At 38.7% G+C, this 12,545-nt stretch overlaps 1 protein-coding gene across 1 annotated transcript in view; it reads left to right on the top strand.

The window, feature by feature from the left end:
- DGKQ (diacylglycerol kinase theta) overlaps positions 1-12,545 on the top strand; it is a 93,887-nt gene that overhangs the window by 23,954 nt on the left and 57,388 nt on the right. The window contains exons 2-3 of the mRNA XM_064641997.1: positions 882-961; positions 10,418-10,517. Of these exons, the coding sequence (XP_064498067.1) occupies positions 882-961; positions 10,418-10,517 (180 nt within the window). The remainder of the gene's footprint in view (positions 1-881; positions 962-10,417; positions 10,518-12,545) is intronic.

Below are 12,545 nucleotides of genomic sequence, written 5' to 3'. Positions count from 1 at the left end.
AACAGTTGACACTGGCAAGTGATCCTCTGCCCAGGCACTGGGAGAGGTCTGCACTTCCACACAAGAGGTCAGGGCCTAAGCATCTGCATAAGGCTTCATGCTTGAACTGGTAGAGAGTAATAAGGACAACTCTAAATCCAAAGCTTTGTGACTTATTAGTTCCTAATTAATCTGAAGTGCTGGGAATGTAATAAAGAATCCCTTCTTTTCTTTGCACAGCTTAATGTAATGCAAATCCATGGTAAGAAGCTGTGGAAAATACCCCACCCCCCATGAGAAGTGATTTTTTCAAACACTGTCATGGTTGAAAGCACACTTTCTGGTGCTTGGATGGAATTATAAACCTGTAATAAGAGAAACAGTTAGTTGCTCTTGACTTTCAAAGCTGCGTGCAACTGGTAACCTTTAATTTTGTCTCCTTCATCCGTTCTGCTCAGTGTGTAACAATACTTTGTTTTCTCCCATTTATTTATGTCACATGCACTAGCTTGTACAATAATTCACTTTCAAGCATGTCCATCTGCTTTGGCTACATCAAAGAGCTATTTTGGACTGTTTAAAACTTCTTTTGAAATTCAAGAGCTCGTTTTGATACTTATGGAGAGAGAGTGTGGGAGGACATAACTTGCCTGTAATGCATTGGGATAAACTCTCCTTTGCTTTTCCATTGCCAATATCTTAGTAACAGAACATGCTGGAGTTCACGCACTGCACAAAGTGCAACAGTCATGTACGTTCTCAAACCCAGGGTACAGCAAATATGATTAAAAAAATGTGTTCCTAATTGTTTTTTTTACTCCATATGGGTTTTTGTTTGTTTGCGTTTCGCAAAGTCCCTTGCTTGTGAAGATTCGCTCATGGTTCTTATTTTATTTCCACAGTTTGCAACTTCATGTCTCATGAAAAGTGCCTCAAGAATGTCAAGATACCATGCTCATGTATTGCTCCCAGCCTTGTAAGGGTGAGTAAGCTCACAGTGGCTTGTCTCTTTCTTTGGATAATAGCCGAAATTTATCACAAATGAACATGATGTAGTATAGCAGTGGGATTTTAATATCGTAATGCATAAATTGTGCTAGTAATCACTGAGGCTTTTATAGCTGCTCAAAGCCAAAGCTACACTTCCTTTGAAAAGCCCCTGCTATGGGGAGCTGTAGATAGTCTGTCTTTGAAGACCAGTTATTTGCTTTGTTTAAATATTACTAGGTGTTCTTACTGTGTGTCCTTATCTGGAAGTCTCACGATAATGAACTGGAGAGACTGATTGATATCAGTGCTCTCTCAAAACTGTACCATGTGTCATAAAAACAAACTATGCACGTCAGCAACTTTTTTTACGGAAGTTATATATTACTGGGAAGACACTGTAGCTTCTCTGCCTAAAAAAAAGGCTATATTTGTTGCTGCATCCTAAATAAAGTCATTGCATTAAAAGTAGAGGATTTCAAAGCCAAAAAAAGAGGGCAGGACTTCAACTGATGGTAGTACTTCAGAATTTATTTTGGTAATTAATAAAGTACTTGTCTTCACATGGCATGTGACTGTCTCCCATAAGACTTCATGCTGAAGACGTTGCTTCTAAAGGGTGTAAAAGATGAATCAACTTTACAGAAGATAATAGGATGCAACTAAGATATTAAGAAGCTAAATTGAAGAGAAAACAAAGTGTATTATTCACTTGGGAAAGGATGACAGAAGAGGAACAGATAGGAAGAAGGTCATGAGAAGCTTACTAAAGAAGTAGTAAAACGCTACAAATACCTCAAGGAGCCATATGCAAAAGTCAGATGAGACATGGCTGTAAAATCAGCATTACAGACCTTGCTGACCAAAAGCATTTATGGGAATCCATTGTATAGACCTGTGAAGGGGAGCTGATTCTCTTCTTTGTGTCCTAAAACATGTTTCCAAGTTCCTTTATATTGTGGAAGCCTGTGCTGGAGCCAGGACATGAAAGTTTAAGCAATATATAGCTTGGGTTATAGGAATTGAATAGAGAAAAATTACCCATCTGTTTTTCTGAAATATGCTTTGTCTAGATAGTAATGCTGCAGGCTCTGCCAACGTGCTGCTTCTTCCTTACGTAATTTTCAACTTGAGAGGTTTACCTTAGGCATCAAAAAGGTTGACATAGAAAGCTGCCAGTGAAATAGTAAGAAATACTGCTGTAAGTCTTAGAACTTCCCTGGTAAAGGGAAATGTAGGTAGTGAGAAATGGTTTTACTAAGAATTAGCATCTACTGCTGTTTCAGTATCCTGGGAATCAGTCGTTGTAGCATGAGAAAAGGTGTAATCAATCAGATGATATAGGTGTCTTTGTAAGCGCCTTTGGGGTGGATGGCAAACCCTGGAAAACAGGGATTTAATTCAGAGGGTCAGAGTTATAATAATTTCTGACTGCTTCTTTTTTGGATTTGCTCTAAATTTAATTCACTTGTCAAAATAGTATTTATTCCTTTGCTTTTATATGGTAAAAATCCTACATTTAAACTTACTAATGTTTCCATCTGCATCAGTTGTAGATGTCAGTGTAACTTTTTTTTTGCTCTTTTGGCAGTCCCCATAATCTACCTGCCTCAAAACATAAAATTTATCTTATGATTTTATGTGTAAACGTTAAGCCTGAATTTTACTGCACAGCAAGGATAGTTATCTGGGTGGCATTGTCAGTCCTTGAGACTGTCTGCAGTTCAGTGTTGCTGTATTTAGCTGCAAAGAGCCTTTTGTGTTATCTGTCTTGAGCTATAATGATTATGTTTTGAAAATTCTGGATTGTACGTTTCGTTCTGGACAGTCTTGTCCTCCTTGACGTGGCCATCCAAGTTGCATTAATCCTGGTCTGCTTTACAAGTGACGTCCACCATATGGGAGATATCATTTTGCATGCAAGCTCTGTCAAACCAAATACTGAACTTGGCATTTGCTTAAAGAATATAACAGAGCAAAAAAACAAATGACAGTCATTTATACAATTTGTGGAAAATTTATTTGCTTAATCTCTCCTTTCAGATTATTTATTATTTATTTATTAAAAGGTCTGACGTAGGAGGGAACACTGGCAGGATTTTTTTTTTTTTAATAATTCCTTCAGCTATGTCAATATTCAGTGTATTACAGAAATGGAATTATTTTTTTTAATTGCCTGGATTTCATTTAGAGAAGATGGCAATTGTTAAAGCTCATCTGAGTGTCTGTCATTTGATACTAAGTCAACCCAGCAGCAAATAATTTTTCAGCAGATGTTTTGTGGAAACTTTTATTCCTGACAGTAGGGTTTCCTTCCCAGGGTCAAGTGAAGGCCCACAGAGTCATAAGCATGCTACAACTGCATCCAGCCTCAGATCACTCTTGAGGAATTCGTTCTTAAGGCTGCCCTAGGAACTTTTTGCACTTTTTGTAAATCACTATCATCTGCATTTGGTATTCCAGGTCATGATGTTTCAAAACAAGCCTTCGCAGATAGGTTTTCTGAACAAGTTTGCAGTGGATATGATTTGTTCCACTGGTAAGGTCTCGGAAACTTTTCCAAATTCAAGCCCTCTCTTTCCTGCATTCCCATAAGTATTTGCCTACTCTGTGGTACATGTTTAAATAAAAAGGGGGGAATGGGACAAAAAAAATCCACCCTCAAACGCCCAAACAAAACAAAATAACAGTAAAAATAAGACCTCTTTGGGTGTAAAATGTAAAGCTTTGGTTTCCCTTATTAGGTTGGAATTTAAGCTGTATTGCAAGTTTTTTACCTCTTAGATTTGCTGTAGAAGAATGTGTGTGTTTTGTATATAACTGCTCTTTGAAAACTAAATTGAAATGAGATCATATGAAAAATGATATTTTATTGAAGTATTTGCTATGCTTGGTTTTCCTTATTGGTGTGTTGGTGCATTGCTGGTATCATTGGTAATGATTTCCTAAGTATTTCCATTTTAAGAAGAGTTTATGGACTGCTCACGAGACTTCCTTGCATGCTTTTATTCTTAAAGCCAGGTTGACTATAATGGAAAAATGCTAGTCTGGGTCATTATCTTCTCCTGAAGCTTTTTATGCTAAAAATAAGACTTTCCTTTGTAAGGAAAGCCGCTGCGTTTGTGGGCTGTGATAGTGAATGGGAAGGTCGTGGCTCTTGCAGGGCAATCTGCTCTTTTCCTTGTCAGCTGACCTGAGTCTCTCCCTCTGGTTGCTGAATTCAGCTGTGGGCAGGGTGGTTATTTGGGTCAGTTCCTAACGAATTGAAAGTAGAAGATCTTTCTAGCAGGGCCTGTAGTGGTAGGACAAGGTGGGGTAATGGTTTTAAACTAAAAGGGGATAGATTCAAATTAGATTTAAGGAAGAAATTTTTTACTATAATTGTGGTGAAATGCTGGCACGGTTTGCCCAGAGAGGTGGTAGATGGTCCATCCCTGGAAGTGCTTAAGGCCAGTTTGGATGGGGCTCTGAACATCTGGATCTAGTTAGGATGTCCCTCCTCACTGCAGGGGCGTTTGGACTCGGTGGCCTTTAAAGGCCTCTTCCAACCCAAACCATTTTACAGTTCTGTGATTTTACCTGGGCTCTTGGTGGATAACTCTGACCACCTTCTGGCCAGAAGGTCTGTCTCTAGTTCTCCAACACCTGACTCATGCTTGTGTTGTTTCAGCAAGGCAGTAGCTTGGAGTCAAACAGCCACAAGGCATAATTTTGAATCCAAACGAAATTTAAAACTGATCCCTGGTAATCTTGGCACTGCATTGATATTTCCTCCTTTTCCTCCCTGAAGTGGAACCTCAGAGTTAAAGGGAAGGGTTAAACCCTTCCCTCGGGGTTAAAGGGAAGGAAGGGCTAGCACCTCCTAAGTTCATAAACTCAGGAGAGCTTATTATGCTCTATTGAAACTTGATGCAAGCTGCCTGGGAGCCTGTAAAGCTCTATCAGTGACTCTTCAGTTTCAGAAGCATTGTGGGATATCACTGTGTTTGTTTCTTTTAACTCTTTGTCTTGATAAAAGGAGGTGGACATTGATTTCCTCTGTAGCAGTAAAAGCAAGAAGTGACTGACTTTTGCGTATCGTTGTTTCTTTCCAGTACAAAAAATACTAGTCCAAGCAACTCTTAGTTGTAGTGGAAAGCTTTTACACAAGTCTTACTTTTGAGTAGAAGTATCATATATTCCTGGTTTGAAATTATATAGTTCCCATTTAAAGGGTCCTTGAGAGTTTAGAGTAGATAAGGCCAAATGTCCTGTCTCAGAGATCTGTAGGATGGAGAAAAATAATCCTGGATATGGTGAGATTGTGTATGAATGTATGCATTATTCCCTTGCATTAGCCCCAATTAATATTTTGATAACTAAGTAGTTGATTTTCTTGTCTCTCCTGTTCTGTGGTATGTTGGGACACCATTTAATTTCGTATTCTTATCTCACTTCAGAACTACCATACAGAATGTGTACTTAAGTTGCCTTTAAACACCAGTTGATATATCAAGAGCTCAGAGGAAGAATGTCAGTTTGAATGCAACTGATAGGCATTGTCCCTAAAAGGAGAAAAAAATAGGGAGGGCATTCAAGAGCAAATAGTGTGTTCAAGTTGCAGAAATATTTTGCTTCTAAATCAGAGAGGTTTCAAACAAATAAAGAGGGCTCTTTGTGATTACTGAGTAACAAGGAAGTAATTCAGAATATGTCAATACTGGGAAAAGTTGAATCACAAAGTTGATAGCTTCTCTCAGAGAGGATGTAGTCTAGAATATTAATCTAGACAGAACAGTCATGGGGTGTAGTCAGGTGTGATCACCCTATCTACCTCCCTAGAGCAAAGGTTTATGTGTTGGAGTGAACATTAGAAACTTTAGATAGGGAAGTACTTTTGCATTGAAACATCAGAATCCCTACATGTTTTTGTTTCAGGAACACCATTTTAATTGTTACCAGCAAATTTTTTTTGGTCCTGTGTTGAAGCAGCCTTGGTGCAACTACCCTTCTGGGCATTTAAAGAAGATGGTTGCTTCCAAGCTCCTTGTGCTTATCCTTAAAATGCACAGCATTTTTGAACTGAAAACTAGTGACCTCGAGTTAAATTCCTTTTACTCAGTCTCTAGAGGCTGTTGTTGAGAGTGTTTGTGTCCTTCTTTCTGTGTACCTTTCCTGTTTGGAAGCTGTTCAGCTCCACACCACTTCAGGTCCTGCTGACCGCTTTCTCAATCTCTCTGGTGTGTGTTACAAAGTCACGCCGAGCGCGAGTCACCCTGATGTGATGGGGAAGAAGATGCATGGGCAAAATAATATCTAGATGTAGGACTAGAAAAAGTTTTTAGTAGGTGGTTCTTTTTTCAGACTGCCCAAGACAGCAGCTGTCACTTTGGCATTTGGTATATCTCTATTTCTCTCATTCCCCTTTGAGCCTGGAAGTTTTTGCCTTAGAATTTGAACTAAAACTTCCTTCTGCTTGAGCTGGTAGAAAAGAAACTGCTGCTGGGTGAAAAATAGGCCTTCCTGGAGCCGTATTTTTTCCCTTGCTGGAGTATCCTGAAGGCTGCTGTAAGACGACCTGGCCTGACTCTACCCACAAATCAGAGGGTGTGGATGGTAGCTGGGCTGCTCTGTACAAGATGATTCTGCCTTAGTGGCAGAGCACTTAAATTCATGATAAACTCTTGGCCATATGTTTGATACCCTGTGGCCTTTCAGGATAAGGAACAACTTTAAATGGTACTACCAAAACAAAACAATTCTATCCTTTCTTTTCCTTCCAAAGTTTGGATGTTAAGAGCAGTTTGTTGCTGTTCTTTTCTTAAGACGCAGAACTGCCATTCATTTGCACAGATTGCACTGAAGGAGTTAGGATTTAAGTTTTAGGTTTCTGCAGGATCAAATTTTATTACAGGTTGATAGGAACTTTTACAGAAATGCATTACATTCTCTAATGCCTTGCATTTCTTAACAGAGGGCAGGAAACAAAACAGGAACTAGGAGTATCTTGTCCATGAGTGCAAAGTCATTCTGGAGGTTATGGCAGAGTGTTCCATTATACTTTCTGTTGATGTGCTTCGGATCAATATTGCAAGGGCATTTAGATGTCATTTAATGGTATTACTAGTAGAAATTGTCTGTATTTTTCTGTGGAAATTGATTTTAGTGGTTTTCATAAGGTAATTTAAGTAGTTGTGTTGCAAAAATGGTTTTAAACTCTCATAAATTATTAACTTTTTCTCTGTAGGCCACCTTATGTCTCTGTACTTTCCTGCAGTTATACAGGTGGATATAAACTAAGAAATAATATCTAACATTTCGTATTCTGACATGCTGCCTTACTGGCTTTCCCAGTCTGAGTTTTGATTTTTTTTTTCCCCCTAATGTATTGGGTGCTTGGAACTTGTTCAGCAACAAAAAAATGTTGGGAGAAGCATTATGTAATTGATGTGTTCATTGTGTTGTACTTGCTCTTACTTTTTCTCTTTTTCTGTCTTATTCCTATCCCATTTTCCATCAGACTCTGCAGCAGTTTAAAAAGTGTCACTTCTAAGGCAAGTTAATAATAACACATATAATAAACAAAGATTCTTTGACTTGTTTCATAAAGGAAGAAGTTGAAGAAACAAATTTTTTTCCTTTTTTTTTCCTTTCTCTCCCCCCACCTGCCTTAAAATGTCAATCAGCAAATTTTTCCCTTCTTTTTGGCAATGACTTGAGACTTCAGAGGATTGTCAGTATGGTCTGAACAACTGCAGAATTTAGACTTGGTCTTCTTCCTTTGAGTTTTCTAGATAAGTACAGTCAGACCCTGAATAAGTTTGACTTCTGTCAGGCTCATGGCCAGCAAAGAAGAGTCCCCTGTGTTTCAAACACAGGTTGTTGAAGGGATTGGTTGCTCATTCTGGGTGTCCAACACAGTTTGTGCACCAGTTCAGAGCTAAAGGAGGTCTCCTCTGTGTCTCATTTCAAGGGGAATTCTGCCTTGGGGACATCTGGCTCCACCGTGCCTGGGGCTGTGGCAGGGGTAGGGCAGGCACATGACTTAAAGGTGACACTTGAAACCTGAAGACACGTTGGGATGTGCAGAAAAGCTTACTGGAAAAGAATCCCAAAAGGGCTTTTCAGTACTCCTTGCAATTGCAGTGTCTGGCTGAGATTGTGCTCACAAAGCTGTTCTCATCATCTCTTTCTGCACATCAATTCATTTTGTAGGGTGAATTTCATGGAAGTAGCCTTCTCCTACCAAACCTTAATTTTTGGAGCCGCTAGAGCAAGAATACAACTCTGACACTACCTCCACAATAGCTGAGCCAGACAACTTTTATATTACTGTACAGAAAGGTTTAGATTTTTCCTCTCTTGAAGAAGTAAGATGAAAGTGCAAGGAGAGTGGGCAGAGATTATGAGCCTTGAGCTTAATCTGAGATTGTTTAATTGAAGTTCCCCAGGCTCTCCAGAATATTTTTTTCCCACCAAGAACATTCTTTTTTTTAAATTCTTTTTGTAAACGTGCATTGTATGACTAGAGAATTCTGATTTAAAAAAAACAAAAATAATGCAAGTCAGCTATGAACTTTATGTCAGTTAGAGCTGGAGGGCTGCAGAGAATGATGGGAGTAGGATATGGACCCACAAGAAGGATTTGTCTGTGTTTTTAAAACCTAAACTTGTATGTTAGGTTAAGAATTGAAGCTTTTGGAGGCAATGATGTTTTTTAATATATCATATTGCAGACACTAACAGGAAATCCTTTTGGTAGGCTAGCTGGCAGCCCAGCCTGGTGTGGAGCTTGAGATCTGGAAAGGCAGTTCCCTGATCAATCAGGGACCAAGAATTGCTTCAGACAGCACAGTCTGCTGAAGCAGTGAGTTGGTGACTCTTCCACTGGTCAGCTGCTGTGCATGATTTTGTTCATGCTGGATAACATAGGCGTATTTTGTACCTCTCTTTATCCTCTTTTATCTCCCAAAGCTTAATTCTGAGGAGGACTGGAGGAACCACATGCTTTGCAGTTTGGGTGTTACTGATTTTTCTTAATCAAACTTCCAGCCATGTTCTTTCCTCCTTGTATTGCACCTGGCAAAACTTTATCTCACTTCTTTCTTTGTGCCTGCTTGAAATACAGGATTGTTTAGTGTTACTGTCCCTACGCTTTCGGAGGCAGAAATACACATGGGAATCTTAGACGTTTATAACTGGAAGTGACTCCCTGGGGTCATCAAATCATGTGTCAGATTTGCTGCTAGTGGTTCTCAGGAAAACCCTCACATAGAAGGAGAAAAATTCAAATCCTGCTGAATAACTTTGGAGGCTTGTTTTAATGTCCATCTGGGAAGAAAGGAAGCCATCTGTGACTACGTGTATCTTTAGTCATTATTTCCAACTTTTTACCAGAAATGATAAATTTCATGTCATGCCTAAATAATAATTTGTCAGCTTTTACTGGAAATATTTTTTTTTTGGTGATGCAAGAACTAGAAGACAAGTCTAATGTGTTTGTCATAGCAAGAAGGGCCTGTGAGATGTGTAATACTAAATACCTACATCATGGCAACCTCATGGTACTCATTTGGATTCTAGGACTTTAAACATGCCATTAGGTTCCATCCTTCTAATGTGAATGTCAGTTTAACAAAGCTGTGCATCTTGTAGGAAGAAGTCTCTAGAACAATTATAAAGCTTAAGGATGTTTCTTAGTCTTCATTTTTCTTCTCTTCTTCTGTAGTTCTTTTGGTACTGTCATCTTCATTATTATTCACTAAGCAAGAAAAAGCCCCTGCATTTTCAGATAAGTGAAATACCTTTGCTAAAGCTATTGATACAGCTCTTGAAAGAGGGTATTGTAATGTGTCATCTTGCACCTACAGTCAGCAGGAACCTCCGTATGGATGTACTTAGGAGCTGGATCTCTGTACCATTCAGCCTTTGAAGTTTTGGATGGGGTGGGGCAAGACCAATCAATGCCTTGGTCCTGATCAGCCAGTTGGCTGAGCTGTACTGGGAGAAGAGGTGAAGGGCATGTGGAGAGTACTGAACCGTGGCAACACTGAGATTTTAAAAACTGTCTCGAGTGTGCCTTTAGAGTATTTTGTTTGCCGTTGCAACTGTTACTCTTTAATTGTCCTTGATTCAATTAAGAATACTTAGGAGAAGAAATGTGTTTGCAGGTAAGTCCCAAAGGAAGCCTTTGGATTCATGTTGCTGTGAATCATCAAGAAGCTGATCAGCACTGAAAAATATATACAACACATATTAATACCCAAGGATTTAAAAAACAGTTAAGGTATTTAAAATATATTTTAAGTATGATTTCTTTTAAAGGATGATTTGCCCGTGCATTTATTCTTGTGCTTAGTTAAGTCTGTATTGTATATACTGCCCCATGTTGCAAGATAAAGCAGCTTCTGTGAATTTTACTGACGCTTCGGAAGTTGAAGTTGATGATGTCTTATGCATTCTTCACTGGCAGGTTCCAGTTGCACACTGTTTTGGGCCTCCAGGACATTACAAAAGAAAGTTTTGCACTGTGTGCAGGAAGTCACTGGAGTCACCTGCCTTTCGATGTGAAGGTAACTTAAACCCTCCTTGTACAGCTGTCTGTGTGTTCTCCAGTGACAGTGCACTTTCCTTGCACTGCATACCTCCAGGGTGTGTGGGTATACACACACATGCTCTTGCAGCATTTGAGAAGTTTCTGGTTTGTTTATTATCTGTTCACTGATCGTGAAAATTTCAGGTTAAGGAATAATAAATCAATCACCTTGAATAAAGCACGAACTCTGTCAAACCTGTACGCTCTTTTCATCTTTCCTCCGACTTACTTTGATTAAGTCTGTGGTGGTTATGGTGTGCAATGAATGCGTGCCTGAGATGTGCAAAGGATGAGAAGCTATGATAACAAAAGACTTGTCCTGTTGAGGTAATTTATTTCTGTTTCCAGTGGAAGCTTTTGATACAGGGAATCATCAGGTATTCATGTTTCTAGAAAAGAATGTAGAATTTCCTGTGTTACTAGTTTCAAATGTCTGTTACTTATGAGGATGAGATACCTTCAATGGAAAGATATTTGAAAATATTATTTGTCAAAATAGTACTGCTCTGAGTGTTCTGACATGGATTCTCTGAAAAAACAGTAATTAAAGAAATCACCCAAACACTAGAATTTTTATTTGAAATACATATTGGCATGAGTACTTGACTGATTTTTGATGTAGGGTAGCTCCTTAGTTCTCTCTTGTCTCCTTTGTCTTAAATGTCTATTAGTTGTTCTTCGGTTGATGTTGTGAGGTTAAATAGAATTTAATATTTTAAAGGAATATTACCTGTGAACTGTTTAAAAAAAAAAAGAGTCTAATGAGTGAAGAACCAATTCTGCAGGGGATTGAAGTGCCTTCAAAATAGCTTTTATGCTAAAGATAATGTCTTATTTAATATGGTTTTCTCTGTGTATTTGTAGGGGAAACATTCCTCTTTGATCAGGGTATTTAGACTTATAATGGTGCAGTATTTCTGTTTCTGCTTTTGTCTGCTGAGTTGCATAACGAAACCAAACTATGTTCTTCTGACTAGTGTGAATTTGTCACTTAATATAGTTACCACAGTGAGTTGGGTGGTTTGGTGGAATGGTCAAAGAAATACAGAGAATTTTCTGGTCGTCTGTCTTAATAAGACTCAGAACCTGTGTGGCATGAGATAGAAAATTTGAAAAATTTTGCCAGCTATACCCTCTTAACTGTTGAAAATAGCTTCTGTTTAGTGAGCAGTTTTAGTTCAAGCTTTCTAAATTTTTCTTTTTATGTTCTTGCTTTCTCAATTCTACTGTATTAGCGTTGTATCCATTTGTCATGGTTTAACCCCAGCTGGTAACCAAGCCCCACACAGACACTCACTCACTCCCCCACCAGCAGGATCAGGGAGGGAATCGGAAGGGTAACAGCTAGGGAGCAAATGGGATGAGATAAAGCCAGATTAATAAGGAAACCAAAAGCCACACACACAAGCAAAGCAGAACAAGGAATTAATTCACTGCTTCCCATGGGCAGGCAGGTGTTATCCATCTCCAGGAGAGCAGGGCCCCATCAGGTGTAATGGTTACTGGGTTCATTGGAGGTTCTGAATTGTGTTCCTCAAATATATTAAACAGTTTTCTTATTTTGTGTGGTGTGACTTGTTTTGTATTCCTTTTTCCAAATACCAACAAGGCTACAGCTTGTTTCTCTGATACTTTTCTAAATGTATCTTACAAGGGACAGTTGAAGTTCATAAAATGAACAAGATTCTTCCTTTACTCTTCAAAATGCTTTTGGAATTTGTTTTAGAAGTCAACTGTTTTGAGCTGTAGAGCTTTTAAATCCAGATGAGGAAGTTGAACTTTCTTCCAGTTTTTTGCTTACTTCTAATGACTTAGCTTAATATTACAAGTCTACTGTTGGTTATGATGTTCTCATCTGATACTGAAATTAAGAACTTTTCCTGGACTCTTAATCATAATTAAGATAAAACAAATTTTCCTGGAAGGAAATTGAAAGTTTTCAGGCAAGTATTAAATGCTGAGGGTGCACAGGAGGTCATCTGTTCTCAGAAATGAGCATTCATGT

The sequence above is a fragment of the Pseudopipra pipra genome, chromosome Z, assembly GCF_036250125.1.
Source record: "Pseudopipra pipra isolate bDixPip1 chromosome Z, bDixPip1.hap1, whole genome shotgun sequence".
Lineage (NCBI taxonomy): Eukaryota > Metazoa > Chordata > Aves > Passeriformes > Pipridae > Pseudopipra > Pseudopipra pipra.
The sequence above is the reverse complement of the archived record's forward strand: the minus strand, read 5'-3'. Positions and strand labels throughout refer to the sequence as shown.